Source organism: Phyllopteryx taeniolatus, chromosome 2 (genome assembly GCF_024500385.1).
Source record: "Phyllopteryx taeniolatus isolate TA_2022b chromosome 2, UOR_Ptae_1.2, whole genome shotgun sequence".
Classification (NCBI taxonomy): Eukaryota; Metazoa; Chordata; class Actinopteri; order Syngnathiformes; family Syngnathidae; genus Phyllopteryx; species Phyllopteryx taeniolatus.
The window spans coordinates 36,810,952-36,834,507 of NC_084503.1; the positions used below are offsets into that span (position 1 = coordinate 36,810,952).

General features: G+C 41.1%; 1 protein-coding gene across 2 annotated transcripts in view; it reads left to right on the forward strand.

Annotated features, from left to right (window-relative positions):
* Window positions 1–366: 366 nt before the first annotated feature.
* The window catches only part of spon1a (spondin 1a), an 83,468-nt gene continuing 60,278 nt past the window's right edge, over window positions 367–23,556 (forward strand). The window contains exons 1-5 of one of the 2 annotated variants that reach the window (XM_061766046.1): window positions 367–995; window positions 2,127–2,233; window positions 7,423–7,556; window positions 19,696–19,769; window positions 20,123–20,245. In XM_061766046.1, the coding sequence (XP_061622030.1) occupies window positions 764–995; window positions 2,127–2,233; window positions 7,423–7,556; window positions 19,696–19,769; window positions 20,123–20,245 (670 nt within the window). In that variant the 5' untranslated portion in view covers window positions 367–763. The remainder of the gene's footprint in view (window positions 996–2,126; window positions 2,234–7,422; window positions 7,557–19,695; window positions 19,770–20,122; window positions 20,246–23,556) is intronic. The other variant, XM_061766047.1, reaches the window with a different exon arrangement.

Here is a 23,556-nt window from a genome sequence, read left to right on the forward strand (position 1 = left end):
AGGCATCTTGTTCCCTCCTGCATAGTACCTGTGATGCTCGCTAGATCACACTCCCCATCCACTTAGTGTGCAGTATATATATATATATATATATATATATATATATATATATATATATATATATATATATATATATATATATATATATATATATATATATATATATACACTTACTTTGGATGCAGATTCTAAAAATACCTTTTAGTCATCAATTAACTTGCAAAATAGAAATAAATTAGGTGTCAATAATTAGCCTTTGGCTAGGATTATTGAAGGTTCTAAAATAATGAGTCCCCCTTCCAGCCTTATAGAATAGTTCCTGAATACTTTGTGTGCGTGTGTTTGCGTGCGTGTGTGTGCGCACCACCGTTGTGTGGCATTCTGACACGCACACGCAGAGTTGAGCATGTCAAACGCATTGCCTCCTTTGTGCGAATGTTTGTCTTTGCTGACTGGTTGTTCAACAGGACGAGCTCCGGCCGTGAAAACAGCCGCGCAACACTCATTGCACGCTCGGCCATTTCCACGGACGCCGCTAATCCTCTTCCCCCTCTCGTCAGACGTCTCCAGTGTGAACGTCTCCCTCGGAGAGTGCACATCGTCGTACCCCATCCGGTCCTTGCCTTCTCCCGCACACCAAGCATGGATCCAGCCGCCTAGCAGACAGCACTTTGTTCACATTTTGCAGTAAAAAAAAAAGGTCTTTGTTGGAAGTTTGTTTCCCCACTCCCTTCTTCCCTCCCGAGTTTTCCAAAGGTTTAGGATGGCATCGCGCAGACTGCACCCACCCGTCGCGCTCCTGCTGTGGCTGATCTCCACGGCGGCGTGCAACACGTTCATGTCCACCGAGGAGCCCTCTGACACAGGCGCTAAGTCGGACGGCTACTGCAGCCGCATCCTGCGGGCTCAGAGCGCCCGGAGGGACGCCAACAGCGAGTTCAGGCTTCGCGTGGAAGGGGATCCCGAGAGCTACCAGCCAGGGAGCACCTACAGAGGTTAGCGTGCGTCCTCACGCTCAACGTTATGACAGTACTATATCCTGCACGCTTTCAATATCTTGCAAGTGTCTACATTAGAAGTAAGATTAAAGATCAAATTACATCATAGGTTATTTCATACGCAGAGGCAATTGATTTTTCGGAAAAAGAGCAAAATAAGCAAAAGAGATTGCTATTAAAATGTAAAGCAAGAAGCTCAGAAGATAAAACAGGTCATACAATAAGATTTACAATTTAAAAAAATATACATTAATACAATTTGATTATGATTAATTAATAAATCACCAGTTGATCTTGTGGTATTGTTATTGCTGTCATTTTATGAAATATCATTTGCAATGCAAATGCTGGAATGTTTTTATTGCCTTTTCTTCTTTTTTTGAAATGGATACTTATTTGTCCTTTTGGGGAAACAGTTTGCCGAAAATTGTGATAATGGCCAAAGCACTTGGGTGTTCTGGTGCCATGCTCAAGGGCACCTTGGCAATACTTGGAAGCAAATTGACCTTTCTCTATGGCGGCTCTAAATTCCAAGTTTCTGATGTGATTATGTATGCCTACATTCTCCAAACTTTTTTTTTTTTTTTTTACAGAATACACAAATTTCATTAGACAGAGCTGGGTGGCCCACAGCAAGTTTTGAACTTGTAACCTTCTGTCTCATATTGAGACCCACCCCTTCCCCCTACATGTGGTCCTCAAATTTCTATTTGAAATTTTAAATATACCAACTTGCTTGATTTTTACAGAAAAGGTTATGCAGTAGGGGTTGAGCCATGTCGGTTCCTTTGTTCCATTGTTATGTTGCGGTTCGTTATGATATAGGTGTGACAAATTTCACATTGCAAACTGCCTTATTGTGGTGATTTATAGAACTTTTGTTTTCAACATTATAAATAATAATTCAGAGTAAAGCATATGGATTTATCATGGAGAACATCACCTTGCATGTCTAATCCACCCTGAAAATCTGAAACGTAATTGCAAACTGCTTCCTCAAGAAAAGATTAGAATGTCAGCACGGTGCAGGTGGATTATATTCAGCCGGTTGTGGCATTTCAATAAATGTTTAAATCTCCATTTCCTGACGACTTATGCTTTGTGCTTCTTTGGTTTACCTCCACCCAGTGACTCTGTTTGCGACCAACCCCTCCTACTTCAGAGGCTTCACCCTCATCGCCCTGAAGGAGGGCACAGCAGGAGACAAGGAGAAGGACTACATTGGAAATTTCCAGGTGTGCTAAAATCGTCGCTGTTAGTATCGTCAGAAAAAAATCTATTAGTGAAGACACACTCTTCTAACAAGCTGAATGTTTCACTTCGTCCCCTTTTCCTATGCTGCTGTTATGTACTGTGTGGTTCTGTAAACATGAGGAACATATAGAAGTAGTCTTCTGTGTGGTTTAATGGACACTCAAAGGAACTGGTGGAGTTTAGAGGCCAATTAGCATTTCATTGAGGCACATCCAGCTTTAGGAAGGAAAGGGAAGGAAGAGAGAGCTGACAGAGACAGCAGGGTGCTGCTGCATACACCTGACGAAGGTGAAGGGTCCAAAATAATCTAATGCAATGCAAGCAGCAGATACGTAAGAGGAGAATATTGGTTGATGGTCTGAGAAATGATCGTCACTGGATATGCCCTAGGGCCTTCAATCGTTCATTATTAATTTCAACACGAGCCTTTAAAATGAGATTATGCTTCATTAAGTACACGTGTACACTTAAATAGATCTGTATTAACATTTCTGCCCAAAGGTTTGATTTACTTTAATTTAACCATTTGTTTCTATCGATTCGTAGTTTGCATTACTGTCTAACTGGACTTCATCAAACTTAACTGTTTCTAATATTTTGCGCCTCTGTAGTATTCAGTAAATGAGGTAACCAAAATATTATTCTTCCTCTGTAATATGTAATGCAGCACTGCAACCCCACCAATAAAATTGATGTTAAATAACTCTTACTGTGTCAATCAAAACTCATTCGCTTGTACAGGTGTACCTAATGGAGCGACCATTGAGTGTGGAACCCAAAGTGTGTGCAAGGATATGGAAAAATAGAACACATGGAACTGCTTTTCGCTGGAGCGAAGCTGCCTACCATGCAGTGTCTTTGTAATCTCGGTTAAAAACATAATTAGAGACAACCACATGTTTGTGCGCTGAGCATGAAATCATTGTTTTGTTAGACAGGACAGATTTAGCAACATATTCAAAATTCTTTTTTTGTTGTTGATTGATTGAATCTGCAGCCCGATCTGTTGTGCACAGTGACCACGTGCACCAGAGTTACACCGCTCTGCGACGACACTCGCTGTGAACTTGGCCCACAAATTTGAAGGACATAAAAAGCAGAAAATTCTATTTTTGCTCTGCAGACATCATGCCGCAGGGATTCTTTCTATTCTCTTACATGCCAGCCAGGAGTTGTTGCTTGATGTGAGAGGATGCTAAAATGCACTGTAGAACACTTTAACATGGGCACAAAGGAACATGCGGTGGCCCAAAGGGGACAAAAGACATTGTGTTTGCAAGCAATGCATTATAAAAGCTGTGAGAGTCAGTGAGTTGTCATTTGTTTCAGATGTCACATTGACATGGTCAAAAGGTGTCGGTCAAAGGTCATAGTCAAAACTACAAGCATCCCCATTATGGCTGTTTACTCTACCAGTTATATCGTTTCAATCAAAGTTGTGGTTTAACACCAAACAATAGCAACCAACACGATAACAAAACATCACAAGACAAAACAAACCACCAAACTGAACAAACAACAACCTCGGTTCGAAATGGAGTTGGACCAAGCCACGGTTATCTAATTTCATCTCCTGTTATCATAAATAAAAACACACCAATACAACAAAAAAGAACCCACCACCAATTGCTCTCTGAAACGTGCTTTCCCTTAAGTGACTTCTCATTTCCCCTCTTCCTTACTTTATCTTCCAAACACTCTTTTTTCTGAGCTTGCTTTTCCATGAGATATGAAATTTCAAGATACGAATGCTGCATGGGCAGTGAGCTTAACTCACTTCACAACAAGCAGCAGATAGTGAATGATTCCGCAAAAAAAAAAAGAGGCTTCAAGCTTTTTATTGCCACCCCCAGTTGTATTGTCAAACTAAACATAAAACAGAGAATTACATATTGTGTATTTAAAATAACCACACAACTTTTCCCTCCGCTTGCTTAATGCTAACACACAAGTCAAAAGCCCAGAGACGGGCTAACGACTAGCATCGACAGTCGCGGTGTTATAAAACTTAAAGGAACAGAACACAAAGGGCGCATCACACACACTTGTAGACAGACAATATAACAATACCCACAGGCATATTCTCTGTGAAAAAGACAAATATTACTCAATATTACTGCAATTTACTGAGTCACAGTAGTTGTGAGTTTCCTTCATTTGTGTCTTCATGACTGTATTATACTGCCCCACCGGTGGCCAATTCGCACACACCAAAAGGAATGAATCATGATGCACAAACGGCTTAATTCTTTACGTTCTATTTAATTATGTTATCACTATATGTTTCATAAAGTCAATATAATAGAGTGCTATTACAACACATCCAAATCTTATCTCAAGGCACCACAGTACTTTTCAGTGGTTCTTATGTACTTTGTTGTCGTATGACTTGAAGTAAGTTTTTTTACAAGCCTCCCGCTCACATTTCACTGTCAACAGTGACTAATTTTGAAAACATTAAAAAGAAAATGCATTTTGATAAACTGATAAATTCAATGCGGTGATTGGGAAAACTATGCCGAAATACTGGACGTGCAGTGTTAAGGATAGGGGTAGGGTGCCTAAATTGTTTGACTTGCCCCTGACGCTGACAACCCATGCTGCGCCACTGTAGGTAAGCACCTTGACTGCTGTCTTCTTCCAGACATCAGTTGAATCCGCGATAAAAATAAACTGTCAAAACACTCCTGTTGAAAAATGCACTACACTATATTCCTCTATTGTCACCATCTCACTTAATCTTTTGTGTTTTAGGGCTTTTGTGAACCCCACACACATCTTCCCCTACTGCATACACATTTAATTCCTCCATTCTTCTATTCTTACATGGGCGGGCAGGCATCCAGGCAAGGAGAAATAGTGAAAAGCTCCAACCCAACACAATATGTTATTTAACGCACAGCTCATTGGAAATCTCAGAGTGCCCCATCGCGTCATCGTCTCAGGATGGCTTCTGACTTCATGAGAAGCACTTTTATCCGAACCTCAGCTACCACCGTGTGTGAATGTTAGAATGGCTAAACCGGTGGGCGGTATCTCATGAGACAATACCTCTGGTGAAATACGGTGGTGAAGGTGGGGGTGTCAGGCGGGGGGAATAGGGTGGCTTGGTCAGTGGGGAATGCGGGTGGAAGAGAGGCGATCAGAGACAAGTCAGAGGTTGTCAACATATAGCCTCATGAGGCTTTAGTGCGGCATGGGATGATGTGAAATTAGCATAATAGCATGTACTTAAAGCGTAAGTTCTACCACAGGCACATTGTGTCAATTTTTCCCTCATTGAATTGCTCAGTTATCTGTTATTGCAAAATCTCTCAGCAATGAGGTTGTAAACAAAAAGGGTCAAAGGTTAGAAATGGCTTGCTTCTTTTACTGTAGGCTTTGTTTAATTGATACCCATGAGGCTTCACCCATTTTAACATGTGCTGACAACCAGTCAGGTCACTCGAGGATTCCTGGAAGAAACCATGGATATATAAGGGGGGGGGGTAATCAGACAGCGCCCCCCCACAATCCTGCCTGGGTGCATCTGATTAGTACATCAGTTTTCACATACTGGATGTTCGTGTGAGCAATCAAGTCTGTGGCGTTTTTGCACACGCAAACCTTGAGTAAATCAGGCCCTAAGTGAGGACAGACAAAATGTCCTCCATTTCGCAAAATGTTCTTCCCAGTGTGGTTTCAGGAATATGTCCTTACATAGATACAAGTTCACTATGTATGCATACAGAAACACGCACTCAGATACAGTATATCAGTCCATATATGCACTCTTCACTATCTTAAAATGTACTCCCCGGTGTGGTTTGAACAGTATGTCCTCACATTGATACAAGTCCACTATTCGAATGTGCACGCATCCCAACATACACACACACACACACACACACACACCCACACTAAACCTTGTAACATCCATTTTCCAGGGGGAATCATTCATAACGTTGAACTGAAAGAAAATTCCCTGCTGACAGCTTCATGGCAGGAGAAAGTTCTTGCTTTTAGAGCCCTGATGTTGCCTCTTCTTTTTTATTTTATTTTGCCTGTAGTCAATATTGGCTGTCACCCTTTTCTAATATTGTATACTGTTATAATGTGTGTTATGAATTGTGCATATAGAGCTCTGTTGATTAGTTTGGGTCATACTGCCTTTTTGAAATGATGCTAAGTCAATAATGTGATGATTGAGAATGAGGGAGTCTATTTTCTGATCGACCTCGTTATCGATCTTTGCAATTCAATTTACTTTATTTCACCAGTAAAATCCATTTAGGCTCAGCAGGTGATTTCCATTGAGTCCAGCCAACAAGAACAACATGTCAATAGTGTAAAATGTTCAAGCATCACATATCTGTATTCTCATTATTCCCACACACCCAATAAGGCCACATGCATGGCACCTGGACCTCATTCTTGACTTTTGAAGCCCATAAAAAAATGAATGCAAATGTTTCACCTCTTGACCACACTGGTTTTAATGATTAACATTTGAGAATAGCATTTGTGATCTGAAAAATCTTTTAGAAGACTGATGGACAATTGATGCAACTTGACTCAAGAGTGGTTATGTGCATACATCTTTTGTACAAGCCACACCTCCTAGGGGGGAAAAAAAACTGTTCTTTCAAGATGATTAAAGTAGTATTTAATGCGGACAGGTCACCTCTATGTTAACAACCCAGTTGAAGGACTCCAGTGGCAGCTGTATTTAATAACATCTGTTTAAAGGCTGAAAGTAAATGTAGGTGCAACTATTCCAAATGTGTTCAAGGCCAAGTCTGAGTATTATTATGTATATTATTATGTATGTGGGCGGCACGGTGCCCGACTGGTTAGAGCGTTAGCCTCACAGTTCTGAGGACCCGGGTTCAATCCCCGGCCCCGCCTGTGTGGAGTTTGCATGTTCTCCCCGTGCCTGTGTGGGTTTTCTCCGGGCACTCCGGTTTCCTCCCACATCCCAAAAACATGCATTAATTGGAGACTCTAAATTGCCCGTAGGTGTGACTGTGAGTGTGAATGGTTGTTTGTTTGTATGTGCCCTGCGATTGGCTGGCAACCAGTTCAGGGTGTACCCTGCCTCCTGCCCGATGACAGCTGGGATAGGCTCCAGCACGAGAAGCGGCTCAGAAAATGGATGGATGGAGGGATTATGTATGTGTTGTTTCGACAGATAATCGATGAGGAAGAAACACAGTTTATGATCAACTGCCCGCCTGCAGTGACAGAGGGGACACCTCGCCGACGCACCAGCATCCAGGTGTTCTGGACAGCGCCCCCTAGCGGCTCTGGCTGTGTATTCCTCAAGTATGTATAAATATTCGACTCAACTCATCTTGATTTATAGACCACTAAAAAAAACACAAACAAAAAAAAAACCTCAGCTGTAACAAAGTGCTGTACATAACAATGAATGTAAACATAAAACAGAGAGGAACGTGATTAAAGTCTCCACTGACCAGTATGAGGGCGTGCATGATATAACTTGCGATTGCTGCAAGATGAAATTTGAATGGAAACAAACAACTGCATTTTTCAAAAATCCGCTTAGTTCGTCTGTTGGCGAGTAAGACACATACAGAAGGAATGTTTTAAATCTCCTGTCCCATCGCATCCTTTAACTTTATTTCAACGCCTGTCCATATCACCTCTGGGATGTATTCTTCACCAAGGGGACGGCCGGTTCCATGTTGGGGCGAAGCTCCTTGCGCTTGTAGCATCATAGACAAATGGCAAAAGTCCAATAGTGCTGATAAACTCTGTAATAGTGCAAATGGCTTACCATGCTGCAAAAATAATGAATTTGGAAATACAAATAAAGGAGAAAGTTGCCGGCGCTGTTGTAAACAGACTGGAGATTCACACGCACACAACAAGCACTGATATTCTCTGCCAAACAATATCAAGGCTTAAACGCTTGAAATCTAAATGTAAAAACACACAGAAACATGTACAGGTTTTATTCGCTAACATTTCAAAAACTAGTGCAAACATGAATAAAAGATGTAGCTATAAAGAGAATAACAATAACAACACATCTTGATAATTTTTTAAGAATGTTTTGCTTCAATAAAAGTGAAAGTGGCGTCATTTAGTGTAAAAATATATATTGTGTATATAAATCAAGGTGGCTAAGATAGGAAAACAAGGTAATGGTTTACAAAATAGTGACAATCTCATGATTTGCAGAGCACTTTTTGGCCAACAGTCAAACTTCACTTCAACTTTGCCAGTTTTAGACCCGCTCTGCATTTTCAGTACATATACTTTATCCCTCCTGAACTACAGTATATGATGTGCATGCAATGCGACTGTTCTTTTCTTACTTGCAGTGGGTGTGTTTATCTTGACCTTTTGCCAACGGTAAAGTTGATCGTGCCTTCAAATTACATGATCATCTGAAGTGCCTTGTTGGGCAAACAAAGAGGACATTGTCCTTTTTGTTGTGGTCTTCTGGTTTGATACATCTCTTAGGGAAATATCGCTGTAATGTTGGGTTACTTAAAATTGTGTGATGTGTGTAATTTTGTGCACTTATTGCTCCCCCCCCTGTAATAATGTGGAGGACTTGATGACTCTGTTCTCATACATTATCTGACATGATAAGTGTTGTTTCCTACTCTCTTTTTAAGAGGTTGTTAAGGTCATAATCATTAAAGTAGGCCAAAGATCTTGGTTTCTATTCATAAAGTTACATCATGTTAATACTACCGCCAAGCTCAAAGGCAAGCGGTCATGTTTTGATTGCCAAATCTATGTGACTGATTTTCATGAAATTCAAAGAAATAACTTTTTTTGTTAGAAAATCCGAACAACAATGAGCACAGTGAAATTAACTTTCTCTTTTGACCATTTACTGTGTAACTGTTCCCTGAACTGTAGTGTTCTGGCCCTTAAACCATAACACCTTACTTTCTCTCCCATAATCCAAACAGTGCTCTGTTAACATGCAGTCAGTATAACTGCTCATAGATGAAACCATTAGCAACGCCCCAGAATAATAAAAAAGCATTTTGTCATATCTGCTCATTTTTTAATATCACCCCACAATGTTTTCCCCTACTTTTCACTTTTCAAGTTCAAGTTCAAACTCTCTTGCACTGAACACTTTTATTAGCACATATCAAAACTTGGTAATAATTCCATTTCATTACATCGCTCCCTCACAATGTAAGCAGAGTGAAAAGCATAATGTCATTTTCTTTCCCACTTGGCCTCTCAAGCTATTCATTAACCTGTATTGGTTTTACGGTTGATTGACAACAATAAATGCCTCTGTTGTGTGCCTTCCGGGCTCCACTCAGAAACAATGTTATTCATGTTCAGCTGAAGACAGATCATGGCAGATATCATTTTATTAATACACGACCATGGGGAAATATTGGGAAGAGGTTTGCTAAACGATTCCAGAAAGCTGAAAAACATCTCTTCTCTGATCAATGAGTTGCATAATTGTTTTTTTTTTATTTTTTCACTGCATTGTTGTCATCCCTGCTGTTCAGGAGTGGTAGGGATGAGAAAAGGTATCGCTTATCAGAGAATGACAGGTTTCTCTTTCGTAATAAATTGGCCTTGCAACACGCCTCGCCATCCATCCATCCATCCATCCATCCATCCATCCATCCATCCATCCATCCATCTTCAATACCCTTTATCCTGTTCAGGGTCACTGCAGAGCGAACAAAAGGCAGGGCAGACAAAACCCTGGACTGGTCGGCAGACAATCACATGGCAATTTTGAAGATTGTGTGGAGTGGAAACTGATCCTGCATCAGATATACAAAAGTCAGCTATGTGAATCACTACACTACTAATGACCAGTTCAACACATCTCATTAATTGATCATTATAATGTTCTTGTTTTTCTATTCGTCTTTTGATTTCACCTTTATAGGCCTTGTCGCAATTCTCTCACAGGACTATAAGTGTGCAGCCTTAAAGGATATACTCAAAATGAAGACAGACTAGCAGAGCCCTGACATTGGGGAAGGGAAGTGGGAGAGCGTGAAAAACTTACCGTTCAAAAAGAGATACCTCTGGAAATCATGATTACAGGCTGGCAGTGGATATTTATAATGGCTTCTTCCCTCACCTGCAGATGTCAAAATGAAGGTTGTTGTGTGCCTCTAGGCTGCATCATAACAAAAGTTTTTATAAAGTCGTATTGATTGAAGAGCCAACTCGTGTAACATCCTAACAAGTGCAGTTTTTGTTTTTGTTTTTTTCAATATGAGAACTATTCAAAGAGAAGAGTTGTTCACGCTAACTGCAAACTATGGTGGATGAAAAGACAGATGGAGTCAACAAATACTCACTGTAAGATTGAAATACCTCAGCCAGGGTTGATCGATTGTGGTCTGAAAAACAACAAAAAAGTATAGCAAAGGGTTTAACACAAAAAGTTTTATTCGCATTGTTACGAAAAATGTTTTTGTGTGCAACAACAAATAATAAAGTCCGTAAAAAAATAGGTTAATGTTATGCACATTTACCCCCTAGCCATAACATTTTATGGAATTCAGTGGTATATTTTTTTGCATAATCCTGGGAATACACAAATCAATTAACACTAGTGAAAACAATACAAATACAGTAGTTGCTCATTTATCTTGGGGGTTATGTTCCAAAAGCCTCCACGATAGACGAACAGCCGCAAAGTAGCGATCATATATTTACTTTATTATTTACAGTATATATATTTTAAAGATTGATATAGAATACCAATACAAAATATGCATGTGAGCTGCAATTATCATTTTGTCCATTTGGGGTCACTATCTTCACATTCTGCACTGTAGCATCTGTGACTTTGAATGATTGTTGCTTTAAAATTGGGTGTGTTGGCTCAGGATAGCGGTGGCTCTTAAGAGTTACACATTGTTACTCTGTATAAGTTGCAGTCGCCAGAAGCTCATGAAAAATGTCCTTATTACGTGATTTTGTTTCTCACCGTTCAGTAATGTGACTGAAAGTGCACCGACGGCTGTGTTTATCCTTGACCACTTGTGGAGGGATTACAATACTTTCAAACTAGTGGTGATAGGTTAAATTAAATTAGCTAACGTTTACCTAAACGTGCAGTTCTGTACAGCAAGCCGGTTCTGCTTTACAGGAGACACATTGCACTTAATCTTCTTTTTTAAAGCAAAGCAAAGCAAATGTATTTATATAGCACATTTCATGCAAAAGGTAACTCCATGTGCTTTACATGATTAAAAGCATTTAAAAACAAAGAAAAAACAGCTTATAAACATTTAAAACAAAGAGAAAAAATAAATAAAATAAAATAAAAATACAATTAAAACAGCATACAGTGCAAGAAATATCCTTTTAACCTGGACTTAAAAACATGCACACTTGGGGCTGACGTCACTTCTGTTGGCAACTTATTCCATTTGTGTGCAGCATAATGGCTAAATGCTGCTTCACCATGTTTGCTTTGGACTCTGCGCTCCACTATTTGACCTGAGTCTGTCGATCTACTGGGTTTATATCCCATTAGCATTTCATTCATGTATTCAGGACTTAAACCGTTTAGTGATTTATAGACCAATAGCAGAACTTTGAAATCTCTTCCAAAGCTGACTGGAAGCCAGTGTAAAGACTTTAGAATTGGAGTAATATGCTCTGACCTCTTTGTTCTAGTCAGAACCCGAGCCGTAGCATTCTGAATGAGCTGCAGCTGTTTAATGCTCTTTTTATGGAGTCCAGTCAGAAGACCATTACAATAGTCAAGTCTACTTGAGATAAAAGTATGGATGAGCTCCTGGTCTGCTTGACACATGCAAGCCTTCACTCTGGATATGTTCTTCAGATGGTAAATGGCAGTTTTACGAATTGATTTTATATGACTGTTGAAAGTCAGGTCAGAATCTATCAGAACACCAAGGTTTCGGACTTGGTCTTTGGTTTTTAAAGAGAGTGACTCCAGGTATTTACTAACAGCAATTCTCTTTTCTTTATTGCCAAAAACAATTATCTCAGTTTTGTTGTGGTTTAATTGGAGAAAATGTTGGCTCATCCAGATATTTATGTTTTAGACCAGGGGTGTCAAACTAATTTTTGCTGTGGGCCACATCGTAGTTATGGTTATGGTCCTGAGCGCAAACACATATACAGTAAATGTACAATTGCCTGATGTTATTACATATACACAAAAAAATCGATTAACTATATTTGAAACCAGAAGCCAGTAAAAAGTTGTTTATTCATTTTATTTTGAAATGGGGATTGAAAGAAAATGTTTGCAATCAACGTTATATAAAAGTGAAGGCGATTTGCAATGTTGATATTTTAGCAAGAAACATGAACCCGACACACTTGATTTGCTTTCGCGGGCCAGATAAATTGATGTGGCGGGCCGGATGTGGCCCCCGGGCCTTGAGTTTGACACCTGTGTTTTAGACAGTGACACAAAACCTCAGTTGAACTGTGGTCATCTGGAGACACTGCTAGATATAACTGTGTGTCATCTGCATAGCTATGATAGTCAAAATTAAACTTCTTAAGAATTTGACCCAAGGGTAGCATATACAGGCTGAACAGGAGGGGTCGAAGAACTGACCCTTGAGTGTGATATGATCGCAAACTTTAGTCATTCTCTGTCTTTCCTCCCGTCTCACGCTTATTGCTACATGAGTCTGCAGTAATGGTCCATGGGGAATAATTATCACCACAAAATTCCTTAAATACCGAAAAATCTATGATATAAAATTAGATAGTCCTACGCACGATTTAAAAATCTGCAACACAATGAAACCACGAAAAATGAACCGCAATATGGTGAGGGGCGACTGTAATAATGGCAAATATCCATCCATCCATCCATTTTCTGAGCCGCTTCTCCTCACTCGGGTCGCCGGCGTGCTGGAGCCTATCCCAGCTGTCATCGGGCAGGAGGCGGGGTACACCCTGAACTGGTTGTCAGCCAATCGCAGGGCACATAGAAACAAACAACCATCCGCACTCACATTCACACCTACGGGCAATTTAGAGTCTCCAATTAATGCATGTTTTTGGGATGTGGGAGGAAACCGGAGTGCCCGGAGAAAACCCACGCAGGCACGGGGAGAACATGCAAACTCCACACAGGCGGGGCCGGGGATTGAACCCGGATCCTCAGAACTGTGAGGCTGACGCTCTAACCAGTCGTCCACTGTGCCACCTAATGGCAAATATTGCAGGTTGTATTAGGTTAGCCTAAGAGGGCAGCAAATACAGTATTTTTTTTTCTTTCAATTTTGTTTCTGTCATCTATCAGTTTAAATGTAAGATGTCATTATAAAAACAACATTTTGTCCTTGAAATTAGAAGTATGTCTGTTGACTCACATGTTGCCCCTCCCAAGTGGTTTACTGCAATATAATTGACGGGCAGTTGCTGTCCTTCAGATGGAAAGATTGAGCGTGGTGGTTTGCTTGGGCTTAAGGTTGGTTCATGATGATAGGGTCAGACTAAGATGCTTATTCTTGTCCTAAGTCCTGAGCAATAACATTTTAAACTATTTAGCATCCAGTTATGCTACCATGTGTCAATGTCCTATCTGGTGATACAATGCATTATTTGCAGCAGGGTTTTGTAGAACTGTGGACTCCATTGGTTAATTAGTTAGACATAGGAGATTGGTTACAGAATGCAGATGCTCAGTAAGTTTGGTAAGATTTTATCATTCATGCATGCTGCTATTCTTTTTAATGTTAGATCACATCTAGTGTATAAATATCACCTGAGAAAAGAGTGGAGTAGTTTTGAGTGGAGAAATGTCAATATAAATTAACAATGTTCATTTAACACTGACTTAGCAGCAGAATACTGTTGTTCAAATTGTGTAGCTGTAACAGCCAACAAAGAATCCTGAAATCTTTTTCATAGTGAGCACATTTCATAGCAAATACTAACTCACCTGACTAACCGTAGCGTGTTTGGAATATTTGAGACAGCTGTTAATGATGCATGGCTCTGGAGTTGGGGTCAACACTCCAGAGCAATGGTGAGTGTGATCAGGAAGGGAAGAAACGGGCCAAGCAGGTTGGAACAGGTGGAGGAAGGTGTCAGGTGTGTTATGTGACAGAAGAGTCTCTGCTAGGATGAAGGGCAAAGTTTATAAAACAGTGGCACTGAAGAGACAACAGGAAGCAGAGCTGGAGGGGGCGGAAATGAAGATGTTGAGGTTCGCTCTCGGAGTGACCAGGTTGGATAAAATTAGAAATGACCTCATCAGAGTGACAGCCAAAATTCGATGTTTTGGAGACAAAGTTAGAGAGAGCAGACTTCGATGGTTTGGATACGTCCAGAGGAGAGAGACTGAGTATATTGGCAGAAGGATTATGAGGATGGAGCTGGCAGGCAAGAGAGCTAGAGGAAGACCAAAGAGAAGGTTGATGGATGTCGTGAGGGAAGACATGAGGGCCGTTGGATGACGCGCTGTGGCGACCCCTAAAGGGACAAGCTGAAAGGAAAAGAAGAAGAAGTTAATGACGTATGCAGTGTTGTAGTAATCCACATTGGTTTTGGTCTCTAGACTACTTTTAGAGGACTCAATTTTATTATTCTGTCTTGTCTTGGAATCTCAAGACTTGGGATTTATACCAGACCCAAACTTCTGGGTCTCAACTTGGTCTCTTGTTCTATCTCATTGTCTCAGTCATGGTCTTGGTTTATGTCGGCTTTTGGCATGATGTGTTGAATTGTCTCAAAGATCTATCCTGTACTCAGTCAGTTGTAAAAACTGCACTGTTTGCAATCAGTCCATTTCTGTTGCTAAATATCCAACACCGCTTATCCCGTTCAGGGTCGTGGGGTGCTGGAGCCTATCCTAGCTGACTTCGTATGAAAGGCTGACTACACCCTGAACTGGTCGCCAGTCAGTCGCAGGGCACATTCAGACAACCAGTCGTACTCACACTCACACCGTCACTGAGTGGGAACTGAACCCACGCTCCCTGCAACGTAGTCAGGCGAATGTACCACTACACCATCAGCGACGTTGCTAAATATATGAAGAACAAAAGATTACTGATGAAATTTTAATGGCTGACAAGTAAACAGCAGATACCTTAGAAATATGTGCTTGAATACAGAAGTAAGAAATTAATGAATGACTATATTGTTGGTTGGTGCCATTAAATTTTCCTGTACCCCTTATGCCTGGATCAGAATACAAGACAAATTTGGTCTTTCATGATTACACTATGTCAGACTACTCACTACTGCCATAAAATCTTGCTGTATGTTGGGCAAACAGTGGGAACACTACACAACATTTATTCCGATAGCACTGTATCCCGTCTTTTACAATCACTGGGCTTTATCTTGTTGCTAGGATATTGATATACACCAATTGATAATTGAGAAAATGTCACATCAGACACTGTCGGAGAGGCGGAACCAGAAAATGTGTCACCGGCTACACCCATTACCATGGCAATGATAACAACAATGGATCGCGCCAAAGTATTGTATTGTGTTGGGGGAAAAAAGAACAAAAGAGGAAAAGCGTGGTGTCCTCACCGGTGCTTGGGAGTGGGCTGTCCATTCAAGAAGAGCTTGAGGTATGTTCATGTACAGTACTTTTAATACAATACGACTCGCAACAAGCAGGCAACATAACGTTATGTCGTCTAGCAAGCTAGTGCTAGCACTAACGTTTGTATGTAAAGAAACAGACGTTGTGTCGAATCATACTCTAAAGCTTTGGTAAACATTGGTTCGTGCGCGTGAATCAATGTTGACCACAGCGACCAAGTATGTTTACAAGGAGCAAGCACGGAAGTTACATTACGCAATCCTATTGGTCGAGGTCGAGGAGAATTGTCGTTGATATGTCACACTACACGGAAGATATCCCAAAAAATCAAGCATACAAGACATTTCATTTTGGTGTTGTAGGGCTATTTACAAAATATGCCTAGCCAAATCTGGGAAATGACCCACGATGGCTAATCGGGCCAATATCGGGGCTAAAATCCTGTAGTCGGATCTAGGCATAAATGTGTTCAGGGGCTGGATCCTTTACCAACGAACTTATTCTTACTGCCAAAGATGGACGACAGGCTGGACTTGTCGATTGCATTGTAAATGAGACATTGGGTGGGAATCAATCCCACGCTAGCTGCACTGTTGGCAATTAACCCATCACAGTACGTCATAGCAACTCCCAGATACTATAGTCTGAGCAGCATGAGCATGACATCTGAATTGACGCGGGAATGCAATCATCCTCCTCATCTCAAGTTGGATTTCATTATAGAAAAGGTCCAATTATTTTGAAAGGCTGTGGACTGAGAACCACCCAGAATGAACTACGGTACATATTTTACAGTTCAATGAGTCTGAAGCCAGTGAAAAATTATTATGCAATTATTAACCATAAAAATGTATATTTAGGGAAGCTGTGTACATCTTTGACTCTCATCATTCACATCATAAATACTATAATGTTAGCAGCTACAACTTGAAAAATAAGATTGCCACCATTAAAATACGGTAATATACGAAGGTATATATAAGTATAACCTAAATGACTTTCTGCTTACTGTCAATAAAAAAGCCCATGATATTTGCTTAGGTGTCTACAAAATACATGTATATATCATAACATAACTGGATTGCAAATAATTCGCTTGCTGTTTATCAGGAATCACCTCATCATAAAACTGAATATGACCTGTAAATGCCTAAAGTGAAACTCTGGTTTGTCACAGCCGAACCTGTTCGTCTTGGTCCTTAAAACCATAATAAGTCATATGCGAGTACAGCAGTCACTTGTGAAGTTTCCACCATCAATATTCTCTCCATTTGTAGGTGGGAGGCAATTTATTCCCCATCTCCCTCTGGTGTGAGACATGCGGGGTCGTGTGTTGCACTCTGATGGGCGGTCTTAGCGAGACTGTATATCAGTAAACGTTCTACCACATGTCAAACTCTACCTCTTTCAAATACTGATAGGACAACGGGGCCTCATTATCACGTGCTTTCTGTGCACTGTTTCCACTGCATGGTCTCAACGTAGTCAGGAGGAGCAAAAAGAAATGCATTAATTCAGTTCATCTCTGGTTGAAGCCGGGCCAGGGTGAAATGAGAATTTAATTTGTCTTCTTTACATTCTGTTCAGCTTGTAAATGGAAAGAGGTTTTGTAAGAAAATTATCATTTTAACTTTCTCTCTCTTTCTCACTCTCTCTCTCTCTCTCTCTCTCTCTCTCACACACACACACATGCACACATATATGCACTCTTTCAAATCAATGCACTTTAGGGGTGATGGGGATCGGCTGCGGTGTGGACCCAGCAAAGTGAGATAGAATTTAAATTGGATGTTAAGTAAGCATTACTCCACTTGATTGTCTGGCCAGCCCAGCAAAATGGGTGAGGGTGCAGCAGTGTGTGCGACTCTCAATGAGATATATGAAATTGGGGTGATATTGAATTAAAGTGTGAACAATGAGAGGAGTGCCGGAGGCGTCACTTTTCTTTGCATTATGGAGCTATTTTGGCATGTTGTCACATACAAATTGACCACAATATTAGGTACACTTGCATAATCTATTGAAATAAAAAATAAAAATCTGACTTTAATTACATTATGCTCTCAATGCATTGGGCACCTAATGGAGTTAAGCTGTGTCATTTAACCGGTGTTATAGTAATGTGGTACAAAAGTAATGCAATTTTATTAATTATCACTTTCTGCTGTTTAACTGTACTGTCCTTGGTTAGATTTTACTCACCAGTTATTATAGCAGCAGCACATAGGTTGTGATGTCACTCAAGTCTTTACATGTTACATAATAATTATACACAGCTGCAAGAATTACCATCTGTTTAAACAGCACAAAAACTAAATGAAATGATGGTTTGGCCAAAAACTCAATTCTGGAAGTAGCCTATAAAGGAGCACTAGATATTTTAGCCTTTGGCTATTAAAAAAAAAAGCAACACAAACAAAAAAAAAAAAACATACCGTAATAATTGTTTGACCAGCTGAAAACATTCAAAAGTTCAAGTTTTGACGTTGTCATGTTAAAGGCCATCGGTGTCACACATTCGAATGTCAATGCCATAGTTCTGCAGCTGGTGAAAGTAACTCAGAAGCATTACAAATCAGACACTAATATTCCATTCCATTTATTATGACAATAATTAGCAATACCGTATGTTATGTATGACATACCTTTTATACACTGCATTAAACCTTGCAAACTATGTGGTGTATTTGCGGACGAGTGTATCAAATATAGTGTGTCAAAGGGGGCGATGCCTCTCAGAAATGATTAATATTAATTAATTAATAATATAATAATAATAATAATAACATGCAAAACCTATGTGCAAGCCCTATGTCTGTAAGGGAAGGAAGTTAGGGCTCCCAGTCTATTGAAATCAAATCCAATATCTTTTTGGCTTAATGGAGGAATATTTAACTCATGGCAGTGCTTCAAAGTCAATATTAGCAAGGTCCACCATTACCGCATTGCTCATCTTCTTGATGTAGAAAACTGAAAGCCTAACAGAAAATACTATACAGTACATAATATATAATGAGGCGTTCCCTTTCGAAATTAATACCTCCCAAACAATTTATCAACAATATATTAGTTATTAGGGTGCAATCAAACAACAACTCCAGTTAGGAATCAAGAGTATTGCAGTATCTAGCTTTATACAATTTACTTTGTGCATCTAATTTTATGCACTGTGCATATCTATTCTCTGCATGAATGTGAACTGTGTACAGCTAAGCTTAGTATCATACTCCACAATAATTGGTATGCGACCAGTCCAGCTGGACCGTGCAGCCCATCCATTCACATTCACACACACCACATTGTTTGGGGTTCATCGCCATGGAAACATCCCGGCAGCCATCACTGCCTGAAGGGCTTGTGTTAGAATGTTAGATGGCAGGGGCCTTGTGTTCTGCCCTCATCTGTTTGGTCTCTGAAAAGGTTTGTTCGGGACCGATTTACATGTGAAGACCCCACCAGTTAGAGGAACAAGTCTCTTTGACAGCTCAATTTGCAGGTCCCGACTTCCATCTCAGAGAGCATTAACTGTTGCACTGCATACGTCCTGCAGTGTGTTTGTGTGTCAGAGCAAATATGAGCAAGTATTTTATTTAATGGCATACGGTGGATCCTCAAAACGCCAAAGTTGATCAGGTGAACTACTTCAAACTCAATGTCAAAATATAAGGGGAAATAAAAAACAAACATTCAGAAATACGACCGACACTCACATATCAGTTTATCTACCTCACTCAACTTTTCCCTCACAGTTCCTCCGAATAATGTTCACAATTCTCAATAAAATATTCTCAATAAAATATTCTCAATAAACATCACCCTAATACTGTATACCATATGATTTTACACCCCAAGTGTATATTTATATCAGCGAAGCTTCTGACAAACTTCTCACTGTCTTCATCTCTTGTTGTGCTTGTGTAGGGCAAGCATTGTGCAGAAGAGGATCATCTATTTCCAGGATGAAGGCTCACTCACTAAGAAGATGTGTGAGAAAGGTAGGATTCCTGGCCAGTTCCTGGGTCCTTCATTCTACCTGCGGGGGATTCACTTTGGCTCCACTCTGCTTCATTCTTGGTTTTGATGATGTTCCACTCAGCCTTTGGCATGAATGACTGTAATTGGATTTGATCCCCTGGAGATGTGTAACATTGGATACTACACTGACAAAAAGAGCCATGCTCCTTTTCTCATGCCCAGCTTTTCCTTTCCTCTGGCTTCCCATTTACAGTACTTACATGACCAATCTCCTATATAATACTTGCCATACTCAACACCTCATATAGCAGTCTTTTAAGTGCCTGTCAAGCTCTCTTCTTGATGGCTTCCCCAATCCCTGATTTGAGTGCAGAATTCCTGTATGGTGATGCTACAGATAAACCCCTGCTTGACTGCTGTGCCTGTGGAACGGCCAAGTACAGAGTCACCTTCTATGGGAACTGGTCAGAGAAGATTCATCCCAAAGACTACCCACGTAAGCGAAAACTAATCTGCTCTTTATCATGTCGCCTCCATTTTATCATACATTTCATCTTGATCATGAATCTGCTCTGAAACTGCGGGCTAGCCATTTTTGGGAAGTGTGTGTGTGCGTGTGTTTGTGTGTGTGTGTGCGCACACATAACCTTGTGCATCACTATCAGGAATTGTGAATGTATTCAAGGATTACCGGGCCTCTGTCTTGTTAAAATTCCTACCAAGTAGATCAATATTCTGTTGAGAGTGGAGGAAGATAAACCCTTAGTTCGAAGGGAGCCCTAATTCACTATCTCATAGAGAGACTAGTTGGTATTGAGCACATTCTCCCATATATATCTTCCAACTAGTCGTTTTATTAGGTACACCTCTTTTACAGTTCCTCACAGGGAAAATGTGATCAGGCAGTAAACTGACATGAGCCTTGTGCATTGGTACAGCGGAAAGCCCCTGAAGCAGTACAGCCACTCAAAAAATTCTTTTTCCCCCCTGCTGTGCTGTAGTTTTTCATTCAGGCATTTTAATTTCTCTCATCTCCATTTTGGTGTCTTTTCAGAATCAGAATCATCTTTATTTGCCAAGTATGTTCAAAAAAACACACAAGGAATTTGTCTCCGGTAGTTGGAGCCACTCTAGTACAACAACAGACAGTCAATTGACAGAGAACACTTTTGAGACATAAAGACATTGAAAAAAACAGTCACTGAGCAATAAAGGGTTGCTAGCTATCTGGTAATGCCGTCCATTTTTTATTTATTTTTTGACAATTGTGCAAAAAGATGCAGAGTCCTCTAGCACTTACAGCAGTTTGAAAGACTAATATTGCAATAGTCCGGTGCAATGAACCATTGTGCAAAGGGCGCCAAGACTTCAAATTAGCAGTGCGATAATCTGCGACACTGTTGATTGTGCAAATGTTGCAGATACTCCTCAATTAGTGTGAAAATGGAGCACATGCTACTCTGGCATGAGTGGCCAGTATTGGTCAACAACAGATATGCAAATAGTGCAGCGTGGCGAGACAACTACAGTGAGTGCACGAGTAATGTATAATTGGCCCCACAGAAATGTGACAACAAACTCAAGTCAAAAAATTGCCAGCATGTTGTAATGGAATTGTAGGTTAGGTGTTTAAAAAGTTGATTGCAAGAGGGAAGAAGCTGTTGGAATGTCTGCTAGTTTGAGTTTGCATTGATCGGTAGCGCCTACCTGAGGGAAGGAGCCGGAAGAGCCGGGGACCGGGATGTGGAGGGTCCGAGAGGATTTTGCACGCTCTTGTCTTAGTTCTGGCAGCGTGCAAGTCCTCAAGGGTGTGTAGGGGGGTACCGACAATCCTTTCAGCAGTTTTGATTGTCCGTTGCAGTCGGAGTTTATCCTTTTTTGTAGCAGCACCAAACCAGACTGTGGTGGAAGAACACAGGACTGATTCGATGACCAATGTGTAGAACTGCCTCAGCAGCTCCTGTGGCAGGCCGTGCTTTCTCAGAAGCCACAGGAAGTACATCCTCTGCTGGGCATTTTTGAGGACGGAGTTGATGTTGGTCGCCCACTTCAGGTCCTGAGAGACTGTAATTCCCAGGAACTTGAAGGTCTCGACGGTTGACAGAAGGCAGCTGGACTACCTGAGGGGCAGCTGTGGCGAAGGATGCCTCCTGAAGTCCACGATCATCTCTACAGTCTTGAGCGTGTTCAGCTGCAGGTTGTGTCAGCTGCACCACAGCTCCAGCCGCTCCACTTCCTGTCGATATGCAGACTCGTCATCGTCCTTGATGAGGCCGATGACAGTGGTGTCATCTGCAAACTTAATGAGTTTGACAACCGGGTGCGCTGAGGTGCAGTCGTTTTTGTTGAGAGAGAAGAGCAGCGGAAAGAGAACACAACCTTGGGGCGCCCCAGTGCTGATGATGCGTGTGGATGAAGTGGCCTCCCTCAGCCTCACCTGCTGTGTCCTGCCCATCAGAAAGCTATAAATCCACTGGCAGAAGGCAGGTGAGACGCTGAGCTGGAGAAGCTTGGATGAAAGGAGTTCAGGGATGATGAAGTTGAACGCTGAGCTGAAGTCCATGAACAGGTTCCTCGCGTAGGTCCCTGCACTGTCGAGGTGTTCTAGGATGAAGTGCAGTCCCATGTTGACTGCATCATTCGCAGACCTGTTCGCTCAGTAGGAAAACTGCAGGGGGTCCAGCAGGGGACCTGTGACGCTCTTGAGGTGGTCCAGCACGAGACGTTCAAAGGACTTCATGACCACAGATGTCAAGGGCTGTAGTCATTTAGACCCAAGATTGTAGGTTTCTTGGGGACTGGAATGATGATGGAGCATTTGAAACAGGATGGTACTTCGCACAGTTCTAGAGATCTATTGAATATCTGTGTGAAGACTTGAGCGAGCTGGTCCGCGCAGACTTTGAGGCAGGATAGGGACAAATGGTCTGGGCCTACCGCTTTGTTAATCTTTTGTTGTTTGAAGATGCATCAAGCTTGTCCATTTTGTTGGGTACGGAGTGTACATTCGCCAGGTGGATGGACGGAAACGTCAATCTGTATCCTCTCTTGCGGAGTTTCACCTGGATGCCGGCTCGCTTCCCTCTGTGGCGTCTCCTCCGTTTCCATGCGCCGAGGACCGCGGTCGCTGCTCCGGTGAGTAACTCGGGGAAAAAACTGAGCGGATTTGCGAAAGTTGGTGAAAGAAACTCCGGAGTAGCCTCCTTTATGATTCACAAGTCTCCCCTTGTGTAAGTGAGTCGTGTAATGTCTCCAAAGACGAACGAAAAACACAAAAACAAAAACAATACTAGAGAGCGCGTAACCGAGGTGACCACACAGGTAGGCGCCATCTTGATTTACTCTACTCTACTTTTATGTGCTGGAAGGGTGTTTACCTATGTTAATTAGGACCAGCTGGCACACATTTGCAATTTACAAGGATTTAGATTAACAAATGCAGGTGAACTATTAATTAATATAATCTTTATTTCCTTCCTAAAACAAATTCACCCAAAAAAAAAATAATAATACAAAGCGTGGTTTCACTGCTCCAGAAACAGACTGTTGCTATTCTAAGAACTGAACAGAAATATGTTTTTTTAATGCTGTTGGTATGAAATGAATAATAAGGCTGGTTTGAGCTCTTTGAAACCAAGTCAAGGACATCCTTATTTAAAGCAGCTTGAGCACTCATGCACATCTCAAGAACCATTACCTGGCATCATGGCTTCCAAGTGTGTGGTCATTGTGTTGGCACTCAGGATCCAAATTGGTGACAAGCCAGATGAAATATGAAGTCATCTAAACTTCAATCAACAACAAAAG